Source organism: Panthera uncia (assembly GCF_023721935.1).
Source record: "Panthera uncia isolate 11264 chromosome A1 unlocalized genomic scaffold, Puncia_PCG_1.0 HiC_scaffold_16, whole genome shotgun sequence".
NCBI classification, from domain to species: domain Eukaryota; kingdom Metazoa; phylum Chordata; class Mammalia; order Carnivora; family Felidae; genus Panthera; species Panthera uncia.
Genome location: NW_026057576.1, coordinates 67602722 through 67630694, shown reverse-complemented (window position 1 = coordinate 67630694; position 27973 = coordinate 67602722). Strand labels below are relative to the sequence as shown.

Below are 27973 nucleotides of genomic sequence, written 5' to 3'. Positions count from 1 at the left end.
GCCTTTAAGATGGGCTCCCCGCCGCGGGAACCCGCCCAAACCCAAACCACTGAGCATGCGTTCTGGGCCCAACGCAAATTCCCTCCTCCCTGGGCGCCCTCTCTCCGGCGGGGTCAGAGTTAGGCTGCTCGGGATTTCCTCAGAAAAGAGGGGAAAAAGGAGACACGGCGGTGGGGCCCCTTAGGGACGAGAAAGTGGGAAAGTCTGTGAGAGGAAGCTCCTCAGATCGATGGCTGTCGCTAGCAGCCGCCAGCTCCTGGGTCTCGTGGGGCTAGCAGGCCGGCCCTTCTGGGTTTCCCGGGCTCCGCGCCTCGCGTTCCCGTCCCGCCGCGGAAGGGCGGCAGGAACGCTCGTGCTGTCACTTCAGCCTCTTGCAGGTTATATTCCTCAGTTTACACAAGAGATAGGCCAGCCTCAGAAGTTTTGATCCCGCCCAAGGTGACGCAGCAGGTCGCCGTTGCGGGGCCGGGGTCTGCGGGACTAGCAGCGGCTGTACCGGCCTGCGCCGCCCCTCACCCGGGGACGCTCCCTTCGGTTCGCAGAGGCTCCTCGCCGTTCGCACCACGCTTCCGGGGGCGGAATGGTGGTTTTAGGCCGAGAAGCGCCAATGCGAGTGCGTGTGGCGCTCCAGGCAGGGTCCCAGACAGGGCGCTCCCTCCGGGCCCGCACGACCGCTTTTCTGTCCAACGGCCCTGTGCTCTCTAGGTGCAGCATAAAGTCCACCTTCCTGAGACCCCAGAGGCCCCCGGCCCACAGGGGGCGTGGTGCCACGGAGCCCGCACCCTGCCGCTGGCCGCAGGGTCCCATTAGACAGGCGCTGGTTTCGGGAACTCGGTCCCGCTCCAGCCCCGGATTGTGCGCCCAGTCGGCGGCGTGCGCGGCCCTCACCTCGGGTCTTCGGACGTGCGGCCCGAGAAGCGCAGGCGCCCCCACCTGTCCCGCAGCCCAGCGTCCCGCCACCTCGCTCCCGCCGTGCGGCGCCTACCGGGCCGACCTGCCGGGCCCGCCGTCCCGCCGCGCCGGCCCCTCCTCCGTCCGCCCCGCCCCGCCCCGCGCCGCGCCGGACACCCCGCCCCGAGGAGGCGGCCCGGCAAGCGGCCGCCGAGGGAGGCTGGTGGCATGGGGGAGCCGCCGCCGCCGCCGCCACACTCACGGTCGCGCCTAGCGAGCCCGGGCGTTGCTCTGAGCGCGGGGGACCGCGGACGCCTGGGGGGGCGCCTCGGGGCGTGACACGGTGCGGAGGGCGCGGCCCCGGTTGCCCCGCCAGGACGAGCGGCGAACGGCAGGGGGAGCGGGCGGGCGGCAGCGCCGGGAGCTGCCTGCGGGCCAGGCCCGGCGCCCAAGGCGCACCTGGCGGCGGCGCGGCCGGGCCGGACCGCGGGAGCAGGCGCGGCGGCGGCAGAGGCGGCGAGGATGTCGCAGCCGCCGCTGCTCTCTGCCTCGGCGGAGACTCGGAAGTTCACCCGGGCGCTGAGTAAGCCGGGCACGGCGGCCGAGCTGCGGCAGAGCGTGTCGGAGGTGGTGCGCGGCTCGGTGCTCCTGGTGAGTGCGGGACCACAGATGGTGGGAGGCGGGCGGGCGGCCACCTCCTCCACGCTCCTCTAAGTCGGTCGGGCCCAGGCCGAGCTGCCCGACTCAGCTAGGACCGCAGGATTAAGAGGTGGTGGATGCTGCATAGGGGAGAAGGGAAGGTCCCGGAGGGGCAGCAACTTCCACATCCCCACCCTGAGTCCGGGGTTCCTCTCCCCACTACTGCTGCCCCTTCCCTCCTGGGAATTTCCTGCGAGTGAGATCGCCATCTCCCTCAACTAGTCCCCTCCCACCCCCAAGTTTACCTCCTTCTGCCAAATGGGGCTTTACTCTCCTTTGCCCCCGTTTCTCCCGCAGCCCCCTGCTCTTCCGGTATTCAGGAGGGGCTTGACACCTGTGGCCTGGAGGGACGCAGGGGACTGGAGGTGGGGGCTTCCTTTTTCAGTCCAAAACCCAGGGAAAGAGGTGGCCCTGCGTACCCTTTGGGTGGGCTGAGCTCCAGAAGGGAAGCGGTTCCGCCCCCTCCCCTTAAGCCGGCTTCCTGAGGTTTGGCCTCCTCTTCGGAAGGGTTAGGGGGCGTGATAGAAACCCTTGGTAATTTCAGCACTGGTGCAAATTACTATGCAGTTTGGGGATTTGAGGCAAGCGAAGCAATGAGGTCCGAGATTAATCGGGTTGTAGCAGAACATCTTTAAAGAATAGGCCCCTGGGTGTAGGAAGATGAAGTTTTAAATCGACTTCTCCACAGCCAGGGCTGGTCCTGCTATATTTGGAAACGCAGTACATCCAGATCACTCAGATGGCTCGGGAGAGGAGCGACTTTTGATGGCAGCATGTTCTCTGGGGCAGCTGGAAACTTTTAGCTGCTCCTTGCATTGTCGTTGGCATTTGTTTTCTGGAAAGGGGCTTGTTTGTGGGCGGGTGACTCGTGTTTGTTGGAACGATGAGGGAAGATGGGCTTTGGAAGTGATTGTCTGTGCTTTGTGGCCCTCTGTGTGGGGTATTGTCCAGTGGAGTGCAGGTCCCTTGACACAGGAGCTGGGGCATCTTTCTGGTGGCAGATAGATGCCCTTCCTGGGCAGACACAGGATGACATGAATGACGTTTGTGGAGATTGGAGATGAAACTTTGCTGATTTCCGTGTCCAGCTTGCTTAGCTTGATTTTTCTCTCAGTTGACAGCTCTGCCAGATCACCCCAGATTCCTCAAACTCCAACCAGTCCGTCCGTAATAAAATAGGGATTTTATTTTGCTTTTCTACTGCACTTGATCAGTAGGTGGTAAGAGTAGAGTAGGAGTTGGGAATAGACTAGAACCTGGCTTCTCCTCCATAACCCAAACTGACTTCTCTTCCTTTCGTCTAAGGAGGACTTCCTGCATCCTCTTGATTTTTGCCATTGTATGTGTGTTAAGGATAAAGCCTGCAACATGTGTGGCGTCTTTTCTGTTCTCACGTGAAATTTAGTTCTTTGAACCGGGAGCCACTGCCCTCAGCAGGGATTTGAGGCAAAAGAAGAGTAAGTAAAACATGACTGTGCCATGATTTCCAGAGTTCTGGCAGACTTGAACTGAAGAGGAGGTTCTAGTTTAATGACCATCAGGTTGAGCACAGAAGTGTCAATATAGGCACAACCTTGCAACAGACGTAGATGTGCAACATTCCTTGAGTATCTGCCCTTCCCACTGGAGGATGGCCTACTGATAGTGACCTGGTAGTGTCCATTCCCATGTCTGACACACTTCCGTGGTACCTCATGACACTTTACTGGTACATCTGTTTTCCCTGGCACCCTCCGGCACGGACCGTCAGATGCCTGGCTGGTGTCTCAACTCTTAGTGTCCTCTGTGGGTGGTCACTTGTATGATGAAACAAATACAAATTGCAGGAAAGACAGTGTCCTCGCTGGGGCATTTGAGGGGCTCCCAAGCTGAATGGGAAGTGCATTGCAGTGGTTCTGCGTTGCAGAAGGAGGAATTGGAGACAGTTTATAGATCCTAAAAATAACCCATTAACCTCACTCTTTTCACCTCCTCCCAGGCACTCTGCTACCACCTTCTTCTTCATGCTCCCCAGTGTCCATCAAGAAGCCACAGTAGGTGCTCCTGCCAAATAAGTTCTGGTCTGGCTTTGGTCTAGGAGGACATAAGGAGGTGCCTCTGATCCTTGCAGGAGGCAGAATAGCAACCAAGCCAGGGTTTGGAGTCCCATGGTCTAATGATCCATGCTTAGATGGAAGTATTACTCTGCTCTGCCTTTTTTTTTTTTTTTTTTTTTAATGTTTTTATTTTTGAGAAAGCACAAGCTGGGGAGGAACAGAGACAGCAGGACAGAAAGGATCTGAAGCCAGCTCTGTGCTGACAGCAGCGAGCCCCATGTGGGGCTTGAACTCACAAACCGTGAGATCATGACCTGAGCCGAAGTCAGACATTCAACCAGTTCAGCCCCCCAGGCACCCCTCTTTTTTTTTTTTTTTTTTTTAATGTTTTATTTATTTTTGAGAAAGTGCAAGTGGGAGAGAGGCAGAGAGAGAGGGACAGAGGATTGCTCTGTCTTTGACAACTTGGGTCACTGCTAACACAATGCCTACAGCATAGTAAATGCTCAATAAATACTCTTAACTAGCTGACTAATAAAGCAATTTTGCAGATGGGGTAAGATTAGTTAAAAATGTGCTAGAAGAACTGGACAGCAGCATGCAGAAGAATGAAACTAGACCACTTTCTTACACCATTCACAAAAATAAACTCAAAATGGATAAAGGACCTGAATATGAGACAGGAAACCATCAAAACCCTAGAGGAGAAAGCAGGAAAAAACCTCTCTGACCTCAGCCTCAGCAATTTCTTACTTGACACATCCCCAAGGGCAAGGGAATTAAAAGCAAAAATGAACTATTGGGACCTCATGAAGATAAAAATGAAGGGAATATGGATATAACTAGTTCTTCCCTTGCTTCTAGTACTGGTGAGTGGCTGGTAGTGAGATCAGAAACAACAAAATTAAATAGTTTAGTGGGTACTAAAGGCTGCTGTTTAAAAACAAGCTTTAAAATGTGAAAGTGAGACGTGCTCATAAGTTTTTCATTGTTTGATAGCTTCATTTTTCATAGGCTCAGGTTTGCGGGCCTTTAAAAATGATTTTGTATTAATTCGAAGAGCTTGAAAATAAACATACAAAAAAGTGGAGAGAGTAGTATAATGAACCCTCATAGTCCACCACACAGATTCAATAATTATCAAGATTTTACCTAACTTTGCTTCAACTGTCCACTTTTTATTTTGTGTATGTGTGTATGTTTGTGAATTCTGGGTCTCTTGTCCTTTCTCCCCATACCTCTAGTACGTATTGTTAAAAATAGGGATATTTTGTATGGAAGTATAATGCCATCATGCCATCAACATAACGCCATCAACAGTAATTGTTGATATACTCTTCGGGTTTCCAAGATTGCTTAAAAATCATCTTTGATAGGTAGTTTGTTCTAATCAGGATTTAAATAAGGTTTGCAGACCTTTTCAAATGTGGTTAGCTCTTTCTTTTTTCGTTTTTCTTTCTTTTTTTTTTAAGGTAGGTTCCACACCCAATGTGGGGCTTGAACTCATGACTCTGAGATCAAGAGTCACATGCTCTACTGAGTCAGCCAGCTGCTCTGGTTCTCTCTTTCATGAGGCTTAGAATTATGATAGTGAGGACCCTATCTGGGGTTAGGAGTCCTGGGTTTTAATCCTAAAGGCTTAGTAGTTTAGACCATGGGCTCTGGAGGCAGAGCATGTGGTTTGTAAGTCAAGCTCTGCCCCTTACCAGCTGGGCAGTCTTAGGCATATAACTTAAACTTGCTGTGCCTCAGTTTCCTTATCTGTGGAGTAGAGATAATAACCGTACTTATTTTTTTAGGGTTGGTTAGGAGGATTAAATGAGTAATATAGAGAAAGCTCTTTGACAATGCCTGGCATATATTTGACCAATCACTTAAGTCACGCTGTGCTGTTGTGTAACTTACCTAAACTTTAGGGCTCCATTATATTAAATGAGGTGCTGTACTAGATTGTTCCTAGAGGCTCTTTCCTTATCAACAGGCTTGAATTCTAAGTTGCTTTTTATGAGTAGTAGATGTATTGCTAGTAATCGTCTTGGTTGTGGGAAAAGTAATTTATGAGTTTGGCTAATGAAGGAAGAGTCCTCACAATTCCAGAATTAGTTTTCCATGATTTAGAATAGTTGGGAAGGCAGGGCAGTACATTCAAAATATATGCAAGCTCAGAAGAAAACCTTCCCCGAGACAGGCTGAGTTGTGATTGCTTTTGGAGCTCCTGAAAGCATTTTACCTTGCTTGAGTCTTTCAGATTTATTAAAGATAGCATCATAATGGCCTAGATCTAACGGACTGTATCACCCAAGGCCTAAAAATATCCTTTCTCTGAAAGATTTGTGTAAATATTGTGACATGGGCCTTTGTGTGGGTTTACCAGGTATATGAACTTGGGTATTGATGCCTGCCTGGGTCACCTGGCTGCCAACTTCCTTATTGATCTTATCTCTGTATGTTCAGCTTCAAACTCTCCTTCCATGTCAAGCCCCTGCCAGTGATACTATTCCATGCCCTTCATCCAGCAGTATGAAATGAAATGAAACCAAGTCAGGTCACTAAATTTTCCTTTGTGTAACTGGCAGAGGATGGACAGAAGGTGTGGGATGATTCTCTCCTGGAATATGTGCTTGAGGCCTTCCTCACCCTCTTAGGTCAGTCAGCTCAAAGTTCCAGTATTATCTCAGGTAACGTGAGACCCGAGTGGTGGTGGTCTTTGAAATCCTCAGGTAAGGTAAAACCTCATTTTGGCTGTAATTTCAAATCAGATATGTTAGTAAATCGGCAACTGAACTGGCCTGAGCATCACCTCACTGTCTTTCTCCACCCTCTGGTGGAGTCCTAACAAACAGAAATGTCCCCAAACACAGGAAGTAGGGTGGAGGCCCATCTCTAAGTAGATAATCAACAACAGGTTCTATTTCTTTGGTTTCTAGTCCATTTGAATATTAGGAGACAGGAGGGCATTAGTAATGCCTTGAGTTTGAAAAGGGAGGGAAGGAATTGTAAAATCTTTCTCCACGTGGATTGAGGGCCTTCTCTGTGCTAGGACTGTTTGCTGACTGGTGGAGATACGCTGCTGTGTTAGAGCGAGCCCTCGCCCTGGGGGTTTATGATCTAAACAGGTGGACAGGTCAGTAGTCCACAGAAAGGTGGATCACAGTACAAGGGAGCACATTTAAAAGGTCAAATGGTTGGTTCAGCGCGTAGAGGAAGATGAGATGGCGGAACTGGTGCACGTGGGAAAGTGTTCTGAGGAACTAAACAGGACCTGGAAGAGGCAGAGATGAGGGGGACTTTTTTCCTAGAAAAGAATGAGAGATTGAACAAATGCTTGGAATGCCCGGCTAGGCCAAGAAGGAGCAAGCAGCAGCTTAGACAAAGAGGGACAAGTTTTAGGAGGAAGGGGGAGAAATTTTGAGAGGTACGTTTGCTAATTTGGAGAACAATTTCAATGATTGGCTGAGAGTACATCACAAAATATATATATATTTTTTCCCTTGTCTCTTTGAAACCTATTTAGGTTTATTTTATTTTAATTTATTTATTTTTGAGGGAGAGTGAGGTGAGCAGGGGAAAGGTAGACAGAGAAGAAGACAGAGAATCCCAAGCAGGCTCCGCACTGTTAGTGCAGAGCCCGGTGCAGGGCTCGAACTCACAAACTGTGAGATCATGACCTGAGCTGAAATCAAAAGTAGGACGCTCAACCGACCGTGCCACCCAGGCGTCCCTGAATATATGCTTCTTAGAGACATCTTTTCCTAAGTGTAACCTTGGGGGTAAATAATGTGATGGTTTTATGTCATGCCCAAGGACAGGGAGAAAGGTCTGTGGCATGAAGAGAAAACCCAGAAACAGGACTCAGTGTGTGTAATCATTTAGGGTATCATGGAAGGAGTAGTCAAATGTGGTGAGTGCGCTCCATTCAGTAAATGGTGTTGCAAAGAAACAGTGTTGGGGCCCTGCCTTTTATACTAAAATAAATTATAACTAAATATAAGAGTTGCATGTGAAATAAATAAAAGAAGCAGCACAAAACATCGACGAATAATCACGTAAGGGTGGAGAGGCATTAAAGTAAAGGGAAAAACCAGTTTTGTCTGCGTTTATGAAGTGAGCTGTGGCTTTGCCACTGGTGAGCTGAGGCCTTGGAGTAGGTTACTTCACCTAAGCCTCAGTTTGCTCATCTGAGAGTTCGGATTACTAGATATTATTATCTTAGTTTTTAAAATAAAGATCAAATAAGGTATTTAAATCACTTAATATGTTTAACACAAGTAAGGTCATGTTATGTTAATAAAGTAAGAAGTAAGGTCATGTTATCTTGACTAAATAGATCCGCATCCAGCATTTATTGAGCACTTACTATGTCCTAGGATATACGTTAGAGCTTTACATGTGGGAGGGTGAGTCACAAGGTGACCTGGCTGTAAGTGGAGGGCCTGGGTCTTGGACCTGGGCACTGTGGCTTCAGACCATGTGTTCCTAACCACTCTTCCTATTGCCTTCCCATGTGAACACTCAAACCTCTGTTCTATGTGTAACAAGTACTATAAATTTAAAAGTCATTAAGCTGCCTCCGACTTGATTTCAGCTCAGGTCATGATCCCAGGGTCACGGGATCGAGCCCCATGTCAGACTCTGCACTGAATGTGGAGCCTGCTTAGGATTCTCTCTCACTTCCCTCTGTCTCTCTCTCCTGCTCTCACTCTTTCTCTTTCTAAGAAAAATCCATGCTGTCCATATAGAGACGCCCAAAATATAAAGAAAATAAAAGTTTTGTGCGCTCTCTCTCTCTCCCTAAAATAAAATGAAAAAGAAATTTTTTTTTAAAGGAGTGCCTGGGTGGCTCAGTCAGTTGAGCATCCCACTCTTGATTTTCATTCAGGCCATCATCCAGGGTCATGGGATCAAGCCCCGGGTTGGGCTCTGCGCTGAGTATGGAGTCTGCTTAAGATTCCCTCTCTCTGCCCACCTCCCCAAATAAATAAAACAAAATAAAATAAAAAGTCATAAGCTTAGAAACACTAAGCACTTTATTTATCTATATCCATATCTAATAGTATTACGTTTTTAAAAATATATTGAGAGTTCTTGTAAATCAATTACAAAAAGAAAAACACTCCAGTAGAAAAATAGGAAAGGACATTAATACACAATTTCTCAAAGAAAGGAGTATAATTAGCCAATAAGGAGCAGACAAAAATGTTCAACCTTGCTAATAACTAGAGAAACATTAATCAAAACAAGATGCCATTTTTGCCTGATAAATTTGCAAATTTGCCAAGATAGAAAAGACATTTGCAAGGATGGGTGAACTCCTGTTTGCAGGACTACCCTGTCCCCAACTCCGGGGACTCTCATTTGCATAGCATTTAGTGAGAATTGTGCCTCCTGGATTTTATGACATGATGAATGGTATAATCTTTTTGCATTTGGGCTTCATATCAAAAACTTTAACACACTCCCTTTTTTTGGTCCAGTACTTATAACTGTGGGAATTTCTCCTGAGGATCAACCTGAAATGTGCATTTAAGTTCAGTGTCTGAAGTCACAGTGCTGACTGCTCAGGGCAGAAAATGTAAAATACCGACCAACTGCAAACTATCGAAAGATCTTGACAGTAATCTAAATAAGTTGTGGAATGTGGAATATTTATGATACCATTATGTTTTGTTTTAGAAGAATATTGTTGAGAAAATTTTTCCATTGCATCACTGGAAGGCAGGGAGGCTTGTGTTTAAGTTCAGGGGCTTGGGCCCGGCTGTTTGGGTTCTAGTACCTCTTTGCTACTAAGCATGGTGTAACCTTGGATTGCGCCCTTGAAGTCTGACTTGTCCTTGGTGTGGGGTGGCCTCTCAACTTGTTGGCCCGCAGCATTTGATGCCGTTCAGCCCCCCTCCTTCCCCTTCTCTGGTTCTCTTCCATGCTCCAGTCTTCACTCTGTCCCCTTGCTACCCAGACACCTGGGGGCATTCCTGACGGGTCCCTTCTCCACCATTGGCTCATGGCATTTAATCTCTGCTCTTTACTCTGAAGGGAGCTCTCCACCTTCACTTGGACTTCTGAATCTTTATCTCAGTTTCCCCAGCTTAGACCTGCTTGTCCATGTGTACTTGGACCTGTCTGACACGTGTACTTGGCTGTCCTACCAGTCCCTTATGTTCAGCATCAGTGAAACATAATGCCACTTTTCATCCCAAACCAGCCATCCTCTTTGCGTTCTTTTCCTTAGCAATAGGCATTATTGTCATGGCCACCGACTTTGAAATCTCTCATTCCTCCTTTATCTCTTCTTTTCATCTCCTTTTGCCTTCCTCTTTCCGTCATCACTGCATCCATTATGTCCTATTTCTGCTTCTGTGTGGGCGAATGAGTCTCAAACCTTAGTGGCTCAGAAGGGTTTTTTTTCCCTCCCAGTGCTGCCTGTTTGTTGAGGATGGCTGGGGCCATGTTATCCACATCCTGGGACCTGGGTTGGGGACAGCCACCATCTTGAATATGGTGTGTCCTTGTTGGGGGGAAAGAGTGTGGGGACTCCCTCATAGACTCTTACTCTTCCACACACTTTTGCTTCCGGTCCATTGGCCACACCTAGCTCCAAGAGCTGGGAAGTCCATTCTTATCTATGTGCCTGGAAGGAGAGCTAAGATCTTTGGTGAGCTGCACTCCTGACTGCTGTGACCTATTGTCCCCTTCCCTCTGTCTCCTGCCCTTCCATTGGTCCCCGCCATAGTCCCTCCTATCTGGTCTCCTTGCTGCCTTTCTTCCTCTATCCTTAAGGCTTTTTCTGAATCCTTAACACAATAGTGCTTCCCACTGCCCTTGGAATAGGAGCTTGGACTGTAAGGTGCTCTCCTTGTCAGGCACCACTCTGCCGTTGCTCACTGGCTCGGCTTTAATGTTCTCCGGATGCCAGGCTCTCTCATACCCCAGGACCTTGGCAGGAGTGCTTACCTCTGCCTGGGATAATAATCACCTCTTGCCTCTTTCCTCATCTGCCAGGCCACTCCCCTAGGTTTCTGGAACTGTACTTACATGCCCTTGCCTCACAGAGGCCTTGCCTACCCACCCAAACCCGAACAGGCCTTGCCTGTTCTTTTCCTCTGTTCCGCTTAGCACAATTTAGATATTTATTTGTGTGTACGTTTGTTTAATGTCTGTTTCCCTCACTGAACTGTTTGTTGACCACAGTTTCTCCAGGGCCTGGCAGATAGCGGGGCTTCGACCAATATTTTACGTGTGAATAAATGAATCCTGAAGACTACATCTTACGCTTTCAGTTTTTCATCTTTTTTTTTTTTTTTTGATTCTCCCTTGCCCTTAATCTCACTTCCCTGTACCCATTTCTATTTACTTCATTCTAGCCCATCTCCCTCTGCCAGATTAATTTTCCTAATGCTCAGTTCCGTTATGTCATTAATTTTTCATTGCCACCTGACAGATTTGGTTATCTTCTTGCACGTAAGAATATCACTTTGGGGCTGGCCCTGTGTTTGTTTTAGTTTAGAAAAAAACTGGTCAGGTTGTCAGTAAATCTGCATGATCTCTGCATAGTTTTTGAAAGCAGCCACACATTTTGGTACAAATCAGATTAATTTTCTTTTTTAGGACAATTTATCTTCACCAACTCTTTAGAGCTTCAGTGTATAAAATAACACACTGATCTAATTCTTGTATTAGCTATTTATTAGCTAACTGATCTGAAAACAAAACAAAATAAAACAAAAATACAACCAATAAAAACCACTGGAAGTGCCTTCCATTCAGTTGAATCTGAGTCTTGCAAACCATGCAGAAGTACGTGGATGGTGAAGTTGTTTCTGTTTCTTTTACATCTCTGGCACTTTTTCTCTAACAGACTCCTTGAGTGCTTATCAGTGAATTGATAGCAAGGAAACATACTATCTGATCAGAACTCTAATGCCAAATGGTGTGTTTGAATCTCCCCACCTCCTTTCTTTGAATTTGGCAGGGATAAATACCATGAAGATAGTACTTGGGTGTGTCTACTTTGGGAGGCAGGCTGGGCCAGTGCTTGTGTTAGAGACATGGCCATTTATTTATTATAGATTAACATTTATTGAATGTTAGCTAGATTCACTGAGAGTTAATCTGGAAGCTGATGTCCACAAACTACCTATGGTCTCCACTGACCACTTTATTCTCAAGTTTATTCTGAAACTTGTATGTTCTTAGTTTGAGATTCACATGCTCTATTTTCATACGTTTCGTCTTAACAGAAAATACATGTTCTGTCGTGTGGCTATAGTAATGTTCTGTGGAAAGATGTTTACTGTGCTAAGTTAAAAAAGAGATTATAAGCAGTCTATACAGAATGATTCACTGAAAAAAGTAGAGGTAGTATTTTGTCCATGAGAAAGGTTTATGACCTTACAGATGCTATGATAAACCATGCTCTTTTGTTTCAGGAATAAGTTAAATATCAGATGTTTAGTTCCTGAATTCTAGAACATAGAAAAGGTTGGTAGTATAACCAAGATGATGTTGATGGGGGATTGTTCTTTCTAGGGATGCAGTGGAATATAACGGATAAGAACTTGGGCTCCGGACATTCGAAACCCGAGCTCTGCTGAGAAGGCTCTTTACCCTGAGAATGGACACTATGACGGCCCTTGTCTTGTAGATCTTTGTGATGATTAAGTGAGCACGTGCATGTAAAGCACTTAGAGTAGGGTTTGGCACACAGTAACTACCCAGTAAGTACAAGCTTTTATTACTTATGAGAGCAACCTGTAAGAATATCATATGACCCTTAAAAGTGCCATTTAGGGAGAATTTATAACGTGGAAAAATTACAATGTTGGGGGAAAAAGAAGCAAAATACGGAAATATGTATGATCACAACTGTGTAAGAAATAGCCTGTTTAAGAAAAATGTTGGGGGGCGCCTGGGTGGCGCAGTCGGTTAAGCGTCCGACTTCAGCCAGGTCACGATCTCGCGGTCCGTGAGTTCGAGCCCCGCGTCAGGCTCTGGGCTGATGGCTGGGAGCCTGGAGCCTGTTTCTGATTCTGTGTCTCCCTCTCTCTCTGCCCCTCCCCCGTTCATGCTCTGTCTCTCTCTGTCCCAAAAATAAATAAGAAACGTTGAAAAAAAAAAAAATTAAAAAAAAAAAAAAAAGAAAAATGTTGGAAGGAAATACATGAAAAGTAGGCATATAGTTTGTTCTTTATATATTCTGTTTCCTAATTGCATTACTTTCACAAATGGATAGTAATAATCTATTAAGGAATACAAAACACAATCAACGTAGGAGGAAAATTTTGGTGTTGCATATAAAATTAGGACTCTGAAAATTGCACGTGTGTATCTTAGTGCTTAAACAAGTGTGTATCTTGATGTAAAATGTGCTCCTGAAGTGAGACAGACACTTGCATCTTGGTAGCAAAAAAACCTGTCAATCAGTTTAAGATCCTACATTAAATGCTCATAGAAGAAGGCCCATGTGAAATAGTGAAACTTTGCATTCGACAGTTTCATAAAATTCTTTCAAAAAACTGTCTTGCTTGAGCCTTCGGAAAATCCAGTCAGACAGGGATAGTTACTTTACTTCTGTTTTTTGATGAGGAAACTGAAGACAGGAGAAATCAAATGACTCACTTAAGGTCATCTGACTAATATTTAGCAGTTTTTCCATGGCAGGGATTGTCTGAATGATATAATTTGAGTTTCTTGGAAACTTTTTTTTTTAATGTTTATTTATTTTTGAGAGAGAGAGGGAGGGAGCATGAGTGGGGGAGGGGCAGAGGGAATGGGAGACAGAATCTGAAGCAGGCTCCAGGCTCTGAGCTGTCAGCACAGAGCCTGATGCAGGTCTTGAACCATGAACCGTGAGATCATGACCTGAGCTGAAGTTGGACTCTCAACCAACTGAGCCACCCAGGCGCCCCTGAAAACTTTTTTTTAAATTTAAATTTAAAATTTTTAAAAGTAATCTCTATGCCCCATGTGGGGCTTGAACTCATGGCCCCAAGATCAAGAGTTGCATATTCTGACTGAGCCAGCCAGGTGCCCCAAGTATGTTAGAACTTTTAAATTGTTAACTTGAATCATTAAACACCTTTCAGGAAAGTACCATGAATTCTCTGGGTTGGGAGAAATTTGTGACATGGAAATGAAATCATATTGTTTTGGAGGTGAAAGTTATCTTTGAGGTCATCTGGTCCAGTTTCCTAATTTTACAGATGAAGATTAAGATCTATCATGGTTAAGCGATTAGTCTGTGCTCATACAGCTAGTTAGTATTATAGACAAGAACAAAATTGAGTTTACTGACTCTGGGTCCAGTGTACTTTCCACTGACCACAGGAAATAATTGAGTTTACTCTGTTTACACTTGCATTTCATTGAATATCTTTACAGACCATGATAATCAGATTATATCAGACTATGATACATCCATTTGCACCATGGATCTTTTGCTTGTATATTTCATCAGTCTCAGGCCAGTTGGTAGGTGAAATTGACATTCATTTTTCTACAAGCCAAGAAAGGAGTTCTACATTTCTGTTAAGGGGTTAGGAGGAAAGAGAGAAGGAATTAAAAGGCAAGAATTACAAGATTAATTTAAAAAAGGTCTCAATAGAAACTTATTGAGGAATGAAGAATTAATTTAGTAGTCAAATAATGTTATTTAAGGGATAGAAAATCATGGTTTTATGTGTACTTTGGTTCAAATCTTATTTGGCTTGAGAAAAAGACTTTCCTGGGCCTATTAACCTAAAATTCTTTACTGTAGAATAAGGTCTGTTAATGTAGGTCATTTTACCTTTCAGGCTGCTTTGCCTTGGCTAAAATAAATATTCAGCTATAAATGGCATTTTGGTTCAAGTTGTATTATTACAGGAAAAGTTGCATTTTTAAAATTGTTCAGTGAATTTATTTAATCTGTCATTCTAACATATTGCTGTTTTCTTAAGTAGAAAGCAGAGTTCCTATGGTGAGAGCAGAGGTGCCATAATATTTATAGTATGTTAGACTCATTTATAAACTATTATACTAGCTAGAATTTGCAGAATATTTAATCTTGTAGGTTACAATTTTTTTCCTCTGGCTTTTAATATATTCATTTAGCCATTTTGATTTTCTTTATTCTTTGAAGAAAAACTCAGAGAATGCTATTTTTTTTCTAGAAGATTAGTAATAACTACTGTTATAGGATTCTTTTTTTTTTTTTTTTTTTTTTTTCCGAACTGAAGAATGCGTGTGCCTTACTGTCTTATCTGGAGGTAATTTTGTGAAAAACCAATTAACACATCAAGTTTTTAATGGAACATAAAACTTAAAACTGCTCAAAACTGAGAGAGGCAAAGATTGGTGACACAGCATTAGTTTCTCCTGGAAGAGTTAATATATCCAGGCAAACTTTAGTAAACACATTGGTGTTGAGATTTCTGTACTGTGTAAGAGGAGGTGAGGGAGAAGAGGGATGATTAGTAGAAGATGATGGTTTCTTGAACTGGGGACAGTCACTTTTTATAAATCAGTTATCATGGTCTGGAGTTTCGAAGCTGGAAAGGAGGAGTGAAGATTATGGGCTCTGGATACCCCACAGGTTGGGTGGTGAGGATAGGCTCCTTTGGTAGACATTATCGAGAGCTCCATTTGAGGAAAGGAATTTCAGAATAGCTTCTAGAATTTGAGAGAATCGCAGCTGTCTTTTCCCGTGGCTTCATTTGTTAGAAATTGTCATAAAGAAGCCCAGTTTCTGTTGTTGACAGTATGGAGTCTTGGTGTTTTGCACATCCTCCATTCTGGGAAATAAGTCCCAAACCAGCCCTACTCCATAATATCCCAGCATATTCCAGTGAGCAGTATACTACTTGTCAGGAGAACTGGGTTTTGCCTGTGACACTTACAACTTTGTATCCTGGCCTAGGGCCTGCATTGTGTCACCTGTACAGTAGGGGAGGCACTAACCAGCCCAGAATGGATTTAAGCTGATTCTTTCTGACCAGATCTTGAGGTTTGGAGCCTGGCCTGGTGCAGCCTGGAGCTCATTTCCATCCGCAGGGACCTTTGAGAAGGGAGGGGCAGAGGCCTGATGGAGCCCAGTCTTTTCTGTTCCAGGCTTCCCTGTCATCTTCCATATTATCAGGCTAGGGCATCTTGCCCTAGAGCCTCCTGAGGATTCACTGTCCGCTTGTTTATCTTTCCGTGAGGATCTTAGCAGATCTTGAGTCATATTTGAGTTTTTAATGATGACATTAGCAGACAAAAATGCAGTGTTAGTACAGTTTTTTAAGTTCTTATGCTTCAGTGTTCAGTAGATCCCCGGTTATTATCTGTCGTTCATTTACTCAACAAACACTGAAGGATAAACATTTGATTAAGACACAGACCTTGTCTTCAAGAAGGGTGTTAGAGGGAAGGAGGAGCATAGATGAGACCCGGGGAGTTTTGGGGTTGGTGTTCCCCTTTGGGAGTCCTCTGCCTCTTGGCTCTCTGGCTTCTTGCAAGGAAGAAGGAAGGCTGTGACTAGTGCAGATCAAATTTGCAGGAAGGTGCTGAGACTCAAGTCAGCTTTTAGGGAAGTAGAAATATACCAGGACCTCCACATCTGTTACTCTGCTTCCGTGACACCCAGGAAACTTGAAGCTTGATGTACATGCTCGTGGCAGCATGGTGGTAGACTGTTTCCTCATGAAGCTGTTGGGTGAGGGTGGAGGAAACTCACATCAGTGATAATGGTGCAGTGGGAATCGTGGGTTAGGGCTCAAAGGAGTGGGCTAGAGAGGTGGGAGGGAAGGCTTTTTGTTTTTATGGTAATGTAGCTGTTAACCTTACAGAGAGTCCTAAAATTAAGATTTTTTTAGCTATATACATGTGATTTACTTTGAGGCTAACTAGGGAGAATAGGGCATTTATGAGATTAATTTCTTTGGGCAGCTAGAATGTGTCTCCTAGGTGCAAAGACCCCAAACATGCAGGGATTTGGATCTTGATTATGTCCTTACTTAACTCCACAAGTAGTGTGAAGTTTAATAACAGTATCATATTAGTATTTTAAACTTATATTAAATAATATGGTAGTATATTACAGTAGTTTGTTTTCAACTATCTAGTTGATAGTGCAAGAACTGTAAAGCCTCTCTTTTCTTCAGAACTGAAAATGAAACTAATTTTTGTGAAGCTCCAGATTAAAAATAATCTGAGTTGATTTTAAGAACTGTGCATGAAAAGAAAATTAAGTTTTTTATGCAAAATCGTTAGGATCTTTAGGCTCCATGGAACACAGATTTGCATGGCGCTGTTACCTGGGTTTTTACTGATTGTAAAAGATACTGAGTACTTAACATGGGGGTTTTTGGAAGCAAGGTGACATCCTGCTCATTGCAGTTAGGCTAATGATAGCATAAATAGTAAGGTACCGGTCACTATTTCAAGTGCAAAGAAACATCTGTTCATAAAGTACTAAAAATGGTTCTTATATGAAGGTGCTGCATTTGGTTTGGGCTTGGTTTTTGTTTGGTTTTATCTTAATTAATTATTTTGCTTCCTGCCATTAAGGATATGTGTTGATCATGTTAATAATACCCTGGGAAAAGAAATGAGCAAGTATTTGATTGACAGATAAATATGGATGCACAGGTATATTGTAGATGCTTTCACATCTGTGTTTCCATGTATATCTGAATAGATAGATTTTTAATCTCACATATGCACCAAATTAGTTGAGCACGTTTTTTGAGTCCTTACATGTGCCAACCACTGTCCTCAGTGATTTGCGGAACCAGGATGAGTAAGGCAGATCCTATCCTAAGGTGTTGACACACTAATAGGGGAGAGAAGATTGCAAAATAAGCTTTATGCACATTTAAATAGAAGATTGTATCATTGGAGAGTTATAAGTAAAGCCTTAAAGAGTCCTCAGGAAGGCGAGTACTCCTAGTCTAGGGAATCAGAAAAAGCTTAATGAAGGAGATGGCATTTTGAGCTGAAAGTAGACTTGAATTGTTGTAGATAGAGGGTCCTGCACAGGTGAAGGCTCCTGGAGAGGAAATCATGGGCTGTACCTGGGGAGCAGTGAGTAGTTAAGACTGGTGAAGTGTAGAGAGAGTTAGGGATATATGGATCTGGGTCACGCGGGATGGTGTGGAGGAGGTGGACAAGGGCCAGGTCGTGGAGTATTGACTTTATTCTTTGTTTTGGGTTTTTGACCTGGAAGGTGCCCTGATTAGAGTTTTGCTGCAGGAATATGGTGACTGTGTGGTTGGAGTCTAGAGGCTGGGACATGGATGGGCATGGGGGCAGAGAGCTGTGGTCTTAGATATTACTTAGGAGACTTTTGCCATAATTTAGACAGGAAGTAATGAGGAGGGCATAAAGTAAAAAGGTGATGTGTAAAAGAAGTATTTTGGGATAAACTGGATGGGTATTCGGACCTGATTAGATTAGGTTATTTATTTATTCAATAAATATTTACCAATAATCTTCTTCTGCCCCACACTAAGGTGAGCTTAGTGTTCCCTGGCTGGGTGAGATTGAGAAGCTGGAGGTATTAAATATAGCTTTAGGTTTCAGCCCTGGGAGACCAGGAAAGTGGTGATGCAGAAATCTGAGAACACCCTCCTTTTTACGTGGGTCTTGAGGGGAGTGTAAATTTATCTGGTCTCCTGCTTTCAGATAAACCATTGCAGACAGATGAGAATCTCATCTCGCATTATAAACTACCACCAGAGAAAAGGATTAGCAGTGAGCTGTTAGTGGCCTTCATTTTTTAGAGTGTTTAGGGTAGAGCAGACAGCTTTAAAAACCATCTATCTAGCTAGTCCTCTTTAAAATACTCCGTCATGATCAGTGTGTGTTTAACCGTGGGGCCCCAACCAGCTGCCTTCTCTGCTATGGTCTGCAAGCCTGACATTCTGACTTCCTATCAGTTTTTTGGAACGAACTTTCCTGTCTCCCCTTTTCAGGGAAAAATTAAAGAAGCCTTTAAAAATGGTAGGATCATAATTATTTAGAGTCAAGATAGTCAGGTAATTAATTTTACCACTCTTTGTGCAGAGTTCTAAAGTTTACTTGTTTTAGGTAAGAGAAAATGTGGCTGCTTTGTACAAGAAGGCCCCAATTCAGTTTTGGAGGTGAGCTTCTCTAACATTTCTAAATACAAGCTAAGTCACTGCATGGATTGATAAATTATAGATGGAAAAAGGTTCTCAGTTTTCCCCTTCTTGGATTTCTTTCCTTCCTATGGCCATAGATCTCTTTTCTTTGAAATCCCATCTTCCTTTGATATCTAAATACTGTTATGTTACCTGGTTATTAGTCAATATGGTGAATGATAATACTAATTTTTTTTCACATCTCTCTGTTACTGTTTTCCCATTCAGATTCCCACTGTAGCCATCCCTTAGGAGAATGAGTACCTGTTGTTTTCTTCCTTCTACTTTCCAGAGAGTTTATCTGCTACTTCTATTTCTGTGACTCATTCCCATGTCTTTATTTCCAGCCTTGACCAAGAGATTTGTGAAGGTCAGAAGGAAGCCCATTGGTGAAGGCATATGATAAAAGAAAAAGGAGGAGGATACAAGGAGAATTTACCCTAAATGGAAGAAGATCTGCAGGTCTCAGTGGGGGGGCTTCAGAATAGAGAAACACAGTAGGAAGCAAAAATGTGAAGGTGTTGAACCTCCGTTTCTTACTGTAAGGTAGTGCAGCTCAACGTGATACCCACAGACAGGGATTTGCCTGTGAATCGTTTATAGCTGACCTGTGATGAACTATATACAGAGGAGAATAAGGGTGTAGAAACTTTAACAATTTGACAGGCCAACTTTATTCAATCTAATAAAAAATTGGGACTTTTATTTTGTGTATCTTTTTTTTTCCTTTTTTAAAATTTCATTTAGTAGTTACTATTATTCTTTTGCATTTTATAAAAGTATTGGTCCCAGATAGGTTGGGGGAGGAAGGGCACCTTCACTGCGGGGAGTTTGAGAAGGCATGTTGTAGGTTGTGGAGATGGTAGTTGGGGAGGTTTTACTCCAAGTGCTTGGTTTGGGCAGTGGGAACGATGCGTGCATAGGCCAGGAGCAGGTGGGATCTCATCTTAGCGCCTGAAGAAAAGGGGCATGACTGAGACAGAGTCTTGTGACTCTGGGGAGTTACGGGTTGGAGGATGGTGTTTGGACACAGGGTGCCCACACTCGAGTGAGGCCCAGTCCCAGTGTTTAGTAGGAATGTGCATATCGCCCTGCTGGGGACTTTGAGGCTGGTCAGGGGTTTCCTGCAGCCTGAGTAGGGGCTGTGGGACCATCACCAGTAGCGTCGTCTTTGGCTCACAGGACACGAATAGGGTTATGTCATCTTCTGTGCTCTGAGCTTGCTTTTCATACTTTATTGGTCTCTGTTCTTTCCCACCTCGACTCTGCCTAGACAGACGTATTGCACAAACCTTAATGTTGATTTTTCCCTGTTTACTGAACCTTTCTTTAAAATTCTTCTAACATGTGGGCATCTGGGTGGTTCAGTCAGTTAAGCATCGGACTTCAGCTCAGGTCGTGATCTCATAGTTCGTGGGTTCGAGCCCTGTGTCAGGCTCTGTGCTGACAGCTCAGAGCCTGGAGCTGCTTCAGATTCTGTCTCCTTCTCTCTGCCCCTCCCCCATTCACACTCTGCTCTCTTTCAGTAAAATAAACATTAAAAAAAAAATTAAAATTCTTCTAACATGAAGAGTGATTCCTTCTGTTGATATTTTTCCTGGACCCCTTGTATTCAAAGCCATGCACCTTTCCATAGGCCTTTTCTTAACAGTGTAACTTATCTGACAGTGGCTGTTTTTCCTTTCCTGTGAAAGGTGGTGTCATGATGAATGCCCTACACATATTAACACCAGCAAAGCAAATTCTGGGATCCTGGGATGGCAATTTTATAATTTTTTCTATCTTTTCCGCTTTGCTGGAAGCGACAGGATATTAAACCACCAAACTGGCGTGGTCCTCGGCTGCCTGCCAATGGAATATTTGGGGAAAGAATGGACCAGCTTTTGTTTCTCTTGCCTTCTGTGTAGCCTTGGGGTGGATTCTGAGGGGATGTTCCCCCCCGCCCCCCCACAGAACTAACCCATTTGGTATTGAGAAAGCAGGAAAGCGAGTTTTCCTGTTACGAGCAGTGAACAAAAAGCAAGCAGCGGATGGAGATATCCTGTTGGAGAAGGCTTGGGGGAGAGAATGCAGACAAATGCACCTCATTCTTTCTGCGTCTTTAAGGAATCTGAGGGGATGGGAAGGAAATCAGTCACTGCGGCCAAGTCAAATGCTTTTCTTTTTATTTATGGTGCTTAATAAGATGGTTATAAGTTTATGCTTTGTGATTTAAAAACTTGTCAGACACAGAGATCTATAGCACATGACAGATTAGAAAAATGAAACAATTATTCTGTTTCTCATGAGGTCATTCTAAGTTTGCCTGCAAGGGGTCAATGAACTGAAACTCTATCCAAGTTATATTTATTTTTAGGTTTAAAAATCACATAAAAAAGGCAAATTCTTAGGGCAAGTGGGTGGCTCAGTCGATTGAGTGTCCAACTCTTGATGTTGGTTTAAGTCATAAACCTAGGGTTGTGGGATCGAGCCCTGTGTTGGGCTCTATGTTGAACGTTGAGCATGCTTAGGATACTCTCTCTCTCTCTCTCTCTTTCTTTCTCTGTCTCCCCCCCACCCCTGCCTCTTTCCCTCACTCACGTGCTCTTTCCCTCTCTCTCTCTCTGTCTCTCTCAAAACAAAAACAAAAAAACTCCAATTCTTCCAAATTAGATTTATAGGATGGTTTGTTATAACCTCCTAGGGAATCACTTGTTGGTTCTTTTTAAAAAGAACTAACTTTTGCTTCTCTTATTACAGGAACAGTTCATGTTTATTATAGGAAAATTAGAAAACACCTATGGGCAACTGAATGGTACAGGAATGGGCTGGAAAGACTTAGACGTGGAAAATTAGAGCAGTGTGGCGAAGGAGAGAAAACCAGGGTTTTCTGGCAGCTGTGGGAGTGGAGACAGGGTCAGGGAAGATCCTCCTGAAAACTCTCCATGGAAGCTGTCTTGCCTGCATGCCACATGTTCACTGGTGACTTTTTACCTTTGAGGTTGGCCTTCCATTCTGCCATGGGTTTTAGACCTGATGATTTCCAAGTTTGTTTGGAGCTAGAAAACTGTGTAGTGGTCAGTTGAGAAGCTGGTCAACTCAGGGTATTTCATATCTTGTCAGTCAAGGAGAAGGAGTGCTGGGCAAGAAGGAAGTCTGAAGATAGATTTATATTAGTGAGTGGTGTGTGTGTGTGTGTGTGTGTGTTTGCGTGTGTGTGTGTGTGTTTGCGTGTGTGAGGGAGGGAGAGAGGATATCTTTGAGAGACTTGGTTGTAAGAGAGATAAAGAAAATATAAAAGAGAAGATACAGGAGAATACAACAATTTTTTGAGGGGGAAGAGGAAATGTACATTGGCTTCTGCCCTTTTGCATTATCTTCTTGACCTTCCCATTCCCTCCATGTTTTGCCATATTGACAAATGCTTAGGTGTTTTGTGGGATGACACTTCTCCCTTTATCTCAGTAAACATTTATAGAGCAGCTATCAGTAAGTCATACTTTCAGTCCATTTTAGTTTATAAAGATAGTGTGAGAAATCCTTATAAGGCATAGGATTAAATTGTCTTGAGAAATCCTTATAAGGCATGGGATTAAATTGTTTTGAGAAATCTTTATAAGGCATGGGATTAAATTGTCTTGGGCTGGGGTGCCTGGGTGGCTCAGTCAGTTAAGCAGCCGACTTGATTTCTGCTCAGGTCATGGTCTCATGGTCTCATGGTTCATGGGATTGAGCTGCATGTAGGGCTCTGTGCTGACAGGGTGGAGTCTGCTTGGTGTTCTCTCTCTGTCTCATAATAAATAAACATTTAAACAGATAAGTTGTCTTGGGCTTTTTTTTTTTAATCTGTCTACTAGCTATTTTATTATAGGTAAGGCAGGATTAACATGTAAAATGGAAGGTGTAGAAGCTTGGACTAGACAACACGTTGCTTTTGGTAGATTCTGTAATAAATAGTCATTGACTACTGTTACATAGCAGCCACTGGGCTAGAAGCTGGGAAAGAATTATAAATTGGACAGATATGGTGCTTGATCTCACAGACCTTCCTTGATCAGGAGATTAACAGGTAATCCGTTCCAACATAGTGGGATAGGAATTCTGAAAAGAAACATGTGGGATGTTCTGTGATGACATAGGAAAGATGCCTGTTCTGGACTAGAAGGAGTGACATCTAGGCTGAGACCTGAATGATAAGAAGAAAGGGGCCAGATAAAGGGAGATATTTTATTCTAACCTTAGGGAACAGTGTGTGCAAAGGCCTGGAGGCAAGAAAAAGCATGGAATCATCCAGGAGCTAAAAGCTGGTCAATATGACCAAAGCCTATAGTCCCAGATGAGGGTGATAAGAGAGAGCTCTGAAGAGGTAAGTTGGAGCCCAACACAAAGGGCCGTCTAGGGCATGTGTGAACTTAGGAATTCAACAAAGATTCAGGACATAAGATTAATATAGAAAAATCAATTGTGTTTGTCTACACTAGCAGTGAATAAACCAAAAATTAAATTAAGAAAGCAATTCCATTTTACAATAGCATGAAAAAGAATAAAATACTTGGAACTGAATTTAACAAAAAAATTGCAAGATTTGTCTACCAAAAAAATTGTTAAAAGAAAGAATACTAAATAAATGGAAGGACATCCAGTGTTCATAGATTGGAAGACTTATATTGTTAAGATGTCCAGTTCACAAATCTATCTACAGATTTAAAACAATTTCTGTTAAAATTCTAGCATCCTTTTTTGTGGGTATTGATAAGCTGATCCTAAAATTCATATGGAAATGCAAGGAACCCAGAATAGTGAAAATAATTTTGAAAAAAGAACAAAGTTGGAAGACTTACACTTGCTGCTTTTAAAACTTACTATAAAGCTACAGTAATCAAAATAGAGTGATTCTGGCATAGGATAGACATATATTTCAATGGACTAGAATTGAGAGTCCAGAAATAAATTGATACATTTATAGTACATTGATTTTCGACAAGAGTGCCAAGACCATTCAACGGAGATAGAGCAGTGTTTTCAACATACAGTGCTGGGACAACTGCATATCTGTTGCAAAAGAATGAAGTTGGGTCCTAATGTCATGCCATATGTAAAAACTAACTTATGATTGATCATAGACTTAAATGTAAGATCTAAAACTATAAAACTCTTTGAAAAAGAACATAGGTTATAAATCTTCATGACTTTGGATTAGGCATTAATTTCTTAGGTATGACACTAAAAGCACAAGCAACAAAAGAAAAAAAATAGATAAATTGAACATTATGAAAATGAAAACTTTTGTGTTTTAAAGGACACAATGAAGAAAGAGAAAAGGTAATACACCAATAAGAGAAAAGATATGTAAGTTGTTTATCTGATAAGGGACTTACATCTAGATGTATAAAGAACTCTTAAGCTTAATTAAAATAGAACTTAAAAAATGAACAAAGAATCTACACAAACATTTCTTTAAAGGAAATATACAAATGGCTCTGCTCAACTGTAGAAATCTGTTCGGGGAAATGTAACTCATAACCATGGTGAGGGGCACTTGGGTGGCTCAGTCAGTTGGGCTTCTGACTTTGGCTCAGATCATGATCTCGCTGTTCATGAGTCTGAGCCCTCCATCGGGCTCTCTGCTAGTCAGTACAGAGCCCACTTCAGATCCTGTGTCACCCCTCTCTCTGCCCCTTCCCTGTTGTGTTCTCTTTCTATCTCTCTCAAAATAAACTTTAAAAAAAAAAAAAAAAACAAAAACACAAACCCACACCACAGTGAGATACCAGTTTACACATACTAGGATGGCTGTAACATAAAGACAGGCAATAAGTCTTCTCTGTTATTGTCATATTGGTGAGGATGTGGAGAGATTTGAGCCTCATGCATTGCTGGTGGGAATGTAAAATGGCACAGCCACTTTGGAAAAGTGTTTGCACTTTTTTGTTTGAAGACCTTGTTGTCAGGTCTTCAAAAAGCTAAATATAGAGTCACTCTATGACCCAGCTATTCCACTTGTAGGCATATAGCTAAGAGAATTGAGAACATATGTCCACACAAAAATTTTTACGTGGATGTATTACTCAGGATTCTCCAGAGAAGCAGAAGCAACGGGAGATTTATTATAAGGAATTGTCCCCCACAATTATGGAGGCTGAAAAGTCTCACATTTTACCATTTGTAGACTGGAGACCCAGGAACACCAGTGGTATAATCCAGTCCAAGTCTGAAGGCTTGAGAACCGGCAACACCAAGGGCAGAGGAAGATTGATGTCCCAGCTTAAGAAACGAGGCAGGAAGGACCAAATTCTTCCTTCCTTGGCCTTTTTGTCTTATTCAGATTGTCAACGAATTGGACGATGCACACCCAGACTGGAGAGGGTGAACTGCTTTCTTGAGTCCACTGATTCAAATTCTAATTTTATCCCCAAACACTCTCACAGACATACCCAGACATAATATTTAGCTAAATATCTGGGCATCTGGTGGTCCAGTCAATCTGATACATAAAATTAGATATCACAATGGAGGTTCATAGTGGCATTATGAATAATTGCCCAAAAATAGAGAACCCGAATGTCCATAACAGATGAATAGATAAAATGTATATTCACACAGAGGAATATTATTTAGCTATAAAAAGAGGTGACGTACTGATATATCTCCTCAATATGGATGAAGCTTGAAAACATGCTAAGTGGAGGAAGCCAGACACAAAAGGTCACATATTGCTTGATTCCATTTTTTTTGGAATGTCCAGAATAGGCAAATCCACAGGAACAGAAACTAGATTAGTGGTTACCAGGTCCTGGCGAAGGGAGAGTGTCTGCTAATGGGTGCAGGGTATCTTTTTGGAACGGTGAATATTAGATTGTTATGATGGTTGCACAACCCTGGGGATATATTAGCATCACTGAATTATACACTTTTTTTTTTAAGTTTACTTTTGAGAAAGAGAGTGCAAGTAGAGGAGGGGCAGAGAGAGAGGGAAAGAGAGAATCCCAAGCAGGCTCTGTGAAGTCAGGGCAGGATCCCATGATCCGTGAGACCATAACCTGAGCCGAAGTCAAGAGGTGGCTGGTTAACCAGCTGAGCCACGCAGGCACCCCGCTGAATTGTATACTTCAAAGCAATTTTGTGGTATGTGTATTACATTAAAAAGTGAATGTTATCCTAAGGTTGTTTGGGAGTCCTTGAAGGATTTTAAACAGGGTGGTGGACACAGTTGGATCTGTGTTTTTGGAAAATTAGTCTGGCTGTGGCGAAAGTGGTTTAAAAGGGACAAGACCAGAGGCAGGGAGCACATCAAGAGGCTGTTTGAGTAATACATGTCAGACATGGATGGTTTAAACTAGGGAAATAGCAGTGGGAGTGACAGGACATAGACAATTCAAAATACAAAATGTGGTGGGGTTTGGTGATTCATTAGATGAGGAATTGAGGATGATGCCTGTAGGCCCATCTGGAGCTGTGGATGGAGGGGAGAGCAGGGTAGAGAAGAAAGGTGACCTCAGCATGAATATAGTCTGACCTGCTAGGATGTCCCCGGACCAGGCACATGGCTGTATCAAGTAGATAGTTGATACAGAGCTCAGGAATCCAAATACTCAGGGTTCTTATTAAAAATGCAAATTCTTGGGACGCCTGGGTGGCTCAGTCGGTTGAGCGTCAGACTTCGGCCCAGGTCATGATCTCACGGTCCGTGAGTTCGAGCCCCGCATCGGACTCTGTGCTGACAGCTCAGAGCCCAGAGCCTGTTTCAGATTCTGTGTCTCCCTCTCTCTCTGACCCTCCCCTGTTCATGCTCTGTCTCTCTCTGTCTCAAAAATAAATAGACATTAAAAAAAAATTTAAAAAAAATGCAAATTCTTAGGCTTCACTCCAGACATATGGAGTCAGAATCTCTGATTGTGGTGGACCTACCTAAAATTTGAGGCTTCCTGTGGACATGCCTGGAAACTGTGGGAGTAGCTGTGATTCCCTAGGGCGAAGGGTGTGGCAGCAAGGAGAAGTGGCCCCATCACTCTTTTACAGGTCCAGTAGTGGAAGAGGAGACCTCATGGGTGTCTGGACCTGTAGACCAGAGAAGTAAGAGGGTGGGGTATAGACCAGAGATGGTAAGACCAGGAGGGTGGGGTGTCAGAGAAGCAAGGAAGGAGGTGTCCCAGGGTGTCCTAAGCTTCTGAGAAGGAACGTAAGAGTTGCAAAGTGCGCTTTGGGTTTACCCACAAAGTGGTCTTCGGTCAGGGCCTGGATGGTAGAGACGTGTCTCCAGAGTGGGGCTGGCATGGCGCTGCCGCATGTGACCCATGGGTCCTCCAAGGGGTTGAGCTGCTACCCCAAACATTTTCCTTGGCTCTGCCTCATTCCTCAGCCTTGTTGAAATATGCTGAGTGCTTCTAAGGCCTCCGCTGGGGAGTGTTTGGCCAAGGTGTGTGGGGCACCCTCAGTAAATGGCCTAGGCTTACGGGACATGTGGAGCTGGGTGGGGGAGGGGCGATGTGGTGTTAGAGCAGGGGGTCTTGGGGCTGCTGACACTAGCAGATGGCCCGTCTGGTTCTTCACTTGGCCTGGTAGAGCCCGGGCTCTGCTCTGTGACCTGCACGGTACCTATGTCAAGATATCCAGTACTGCTGAGCTGGGGGTTTGAATCACTAAGGCCAGGTTTTTGAAGTTGCCACCATTTCACATTTTTCTTGGTTTGCTAGTCATGTACGGTTTTGGGAGAGGTAATGTACAAGTACTTGGAAGTGGTAGCCCCCCCCGCCCCCCAGGATTTTGGCACATCTTTTGCCTTTTGAAATATTGTCTAATAAAAGGTACACAGTTCTCTTAGAGTTGTAAATCTGGTCTCCGCAGTTCTGTGTAATAAGATTACTATGTATTAATCAGTATAAGGAAAATCGGTGTGAATGACAGTATCTTCAAATCCACTTAAATGCGTGTCAGTTCACTAAGTAGTATGCCTGCCATTCTTTTAGAGTGTTGTCAGGCCCCGTGGAGCTCCGGGTCTGCTTATCTGTGTTTTTGAAGCCACTGCACTTTAAGGAGGGTTTAGTTATTGTTTCAAAGAGCTTTGAAGCTGTTCCACTTTTAAATTTATAATTTGCACTTTTAACCTTTATAAGTTGCAGTTGCTTTTTTCTTTGTTAAAGGCAGAATATTAGTGTTATGGAAACATTTAGGTGTCCAAATAACTATTATTTTATTTGGGGGACTCTTGTGCAACAGCAAGGTGTGGAAGTCCCCTAATGCAAAGCTGACCGA

General features: G+C 43.7%; 1 protein-coding gene and 1 long non-coding RNA gene across 7 annotated transcripts in view; both read left to right on the top strand.

The window, feature by feature from the left end:
- Positions 1-1234: 1234 nt before the first annotated feature.
- The window catches only part of DOCK9 (dedicator of cytokinesis 9), a 290594-nt gene continuing 263855 nt past the window's right edge, over positions 1235-27973 (top strand). For 2 of the 6 annotated variants that reach the window (XM_049647483.1, XM_049647479.1), the window contains exon 1: positions 1236-1542. In XM_049647483.1, coding sequence (XP_049503440.1) covers positions 1414-1542 — 129 coding nt within the window. In that variant the 5' untranslated portion in view covers positions 1236-1413. Of the gene's footprint in view, positions 1543-27973 lie in introns of all 6 variants that reach the window. The other 4 variants (XM_049647485.1, XM_049647481.1, XM_049647477.1 and 1 more) reach the window with 3 other exon arrangements.
- Positions 14392-26030, top strand: LOC125934172 (uncharacterized). Its single transcript, XR_007461256.1, has 2 exons — positions 14392-18721; positions 19090-26030. It is a non-coding gene; the product is annotated as an uncharacterized LOC125934172 (long non-coding RNA).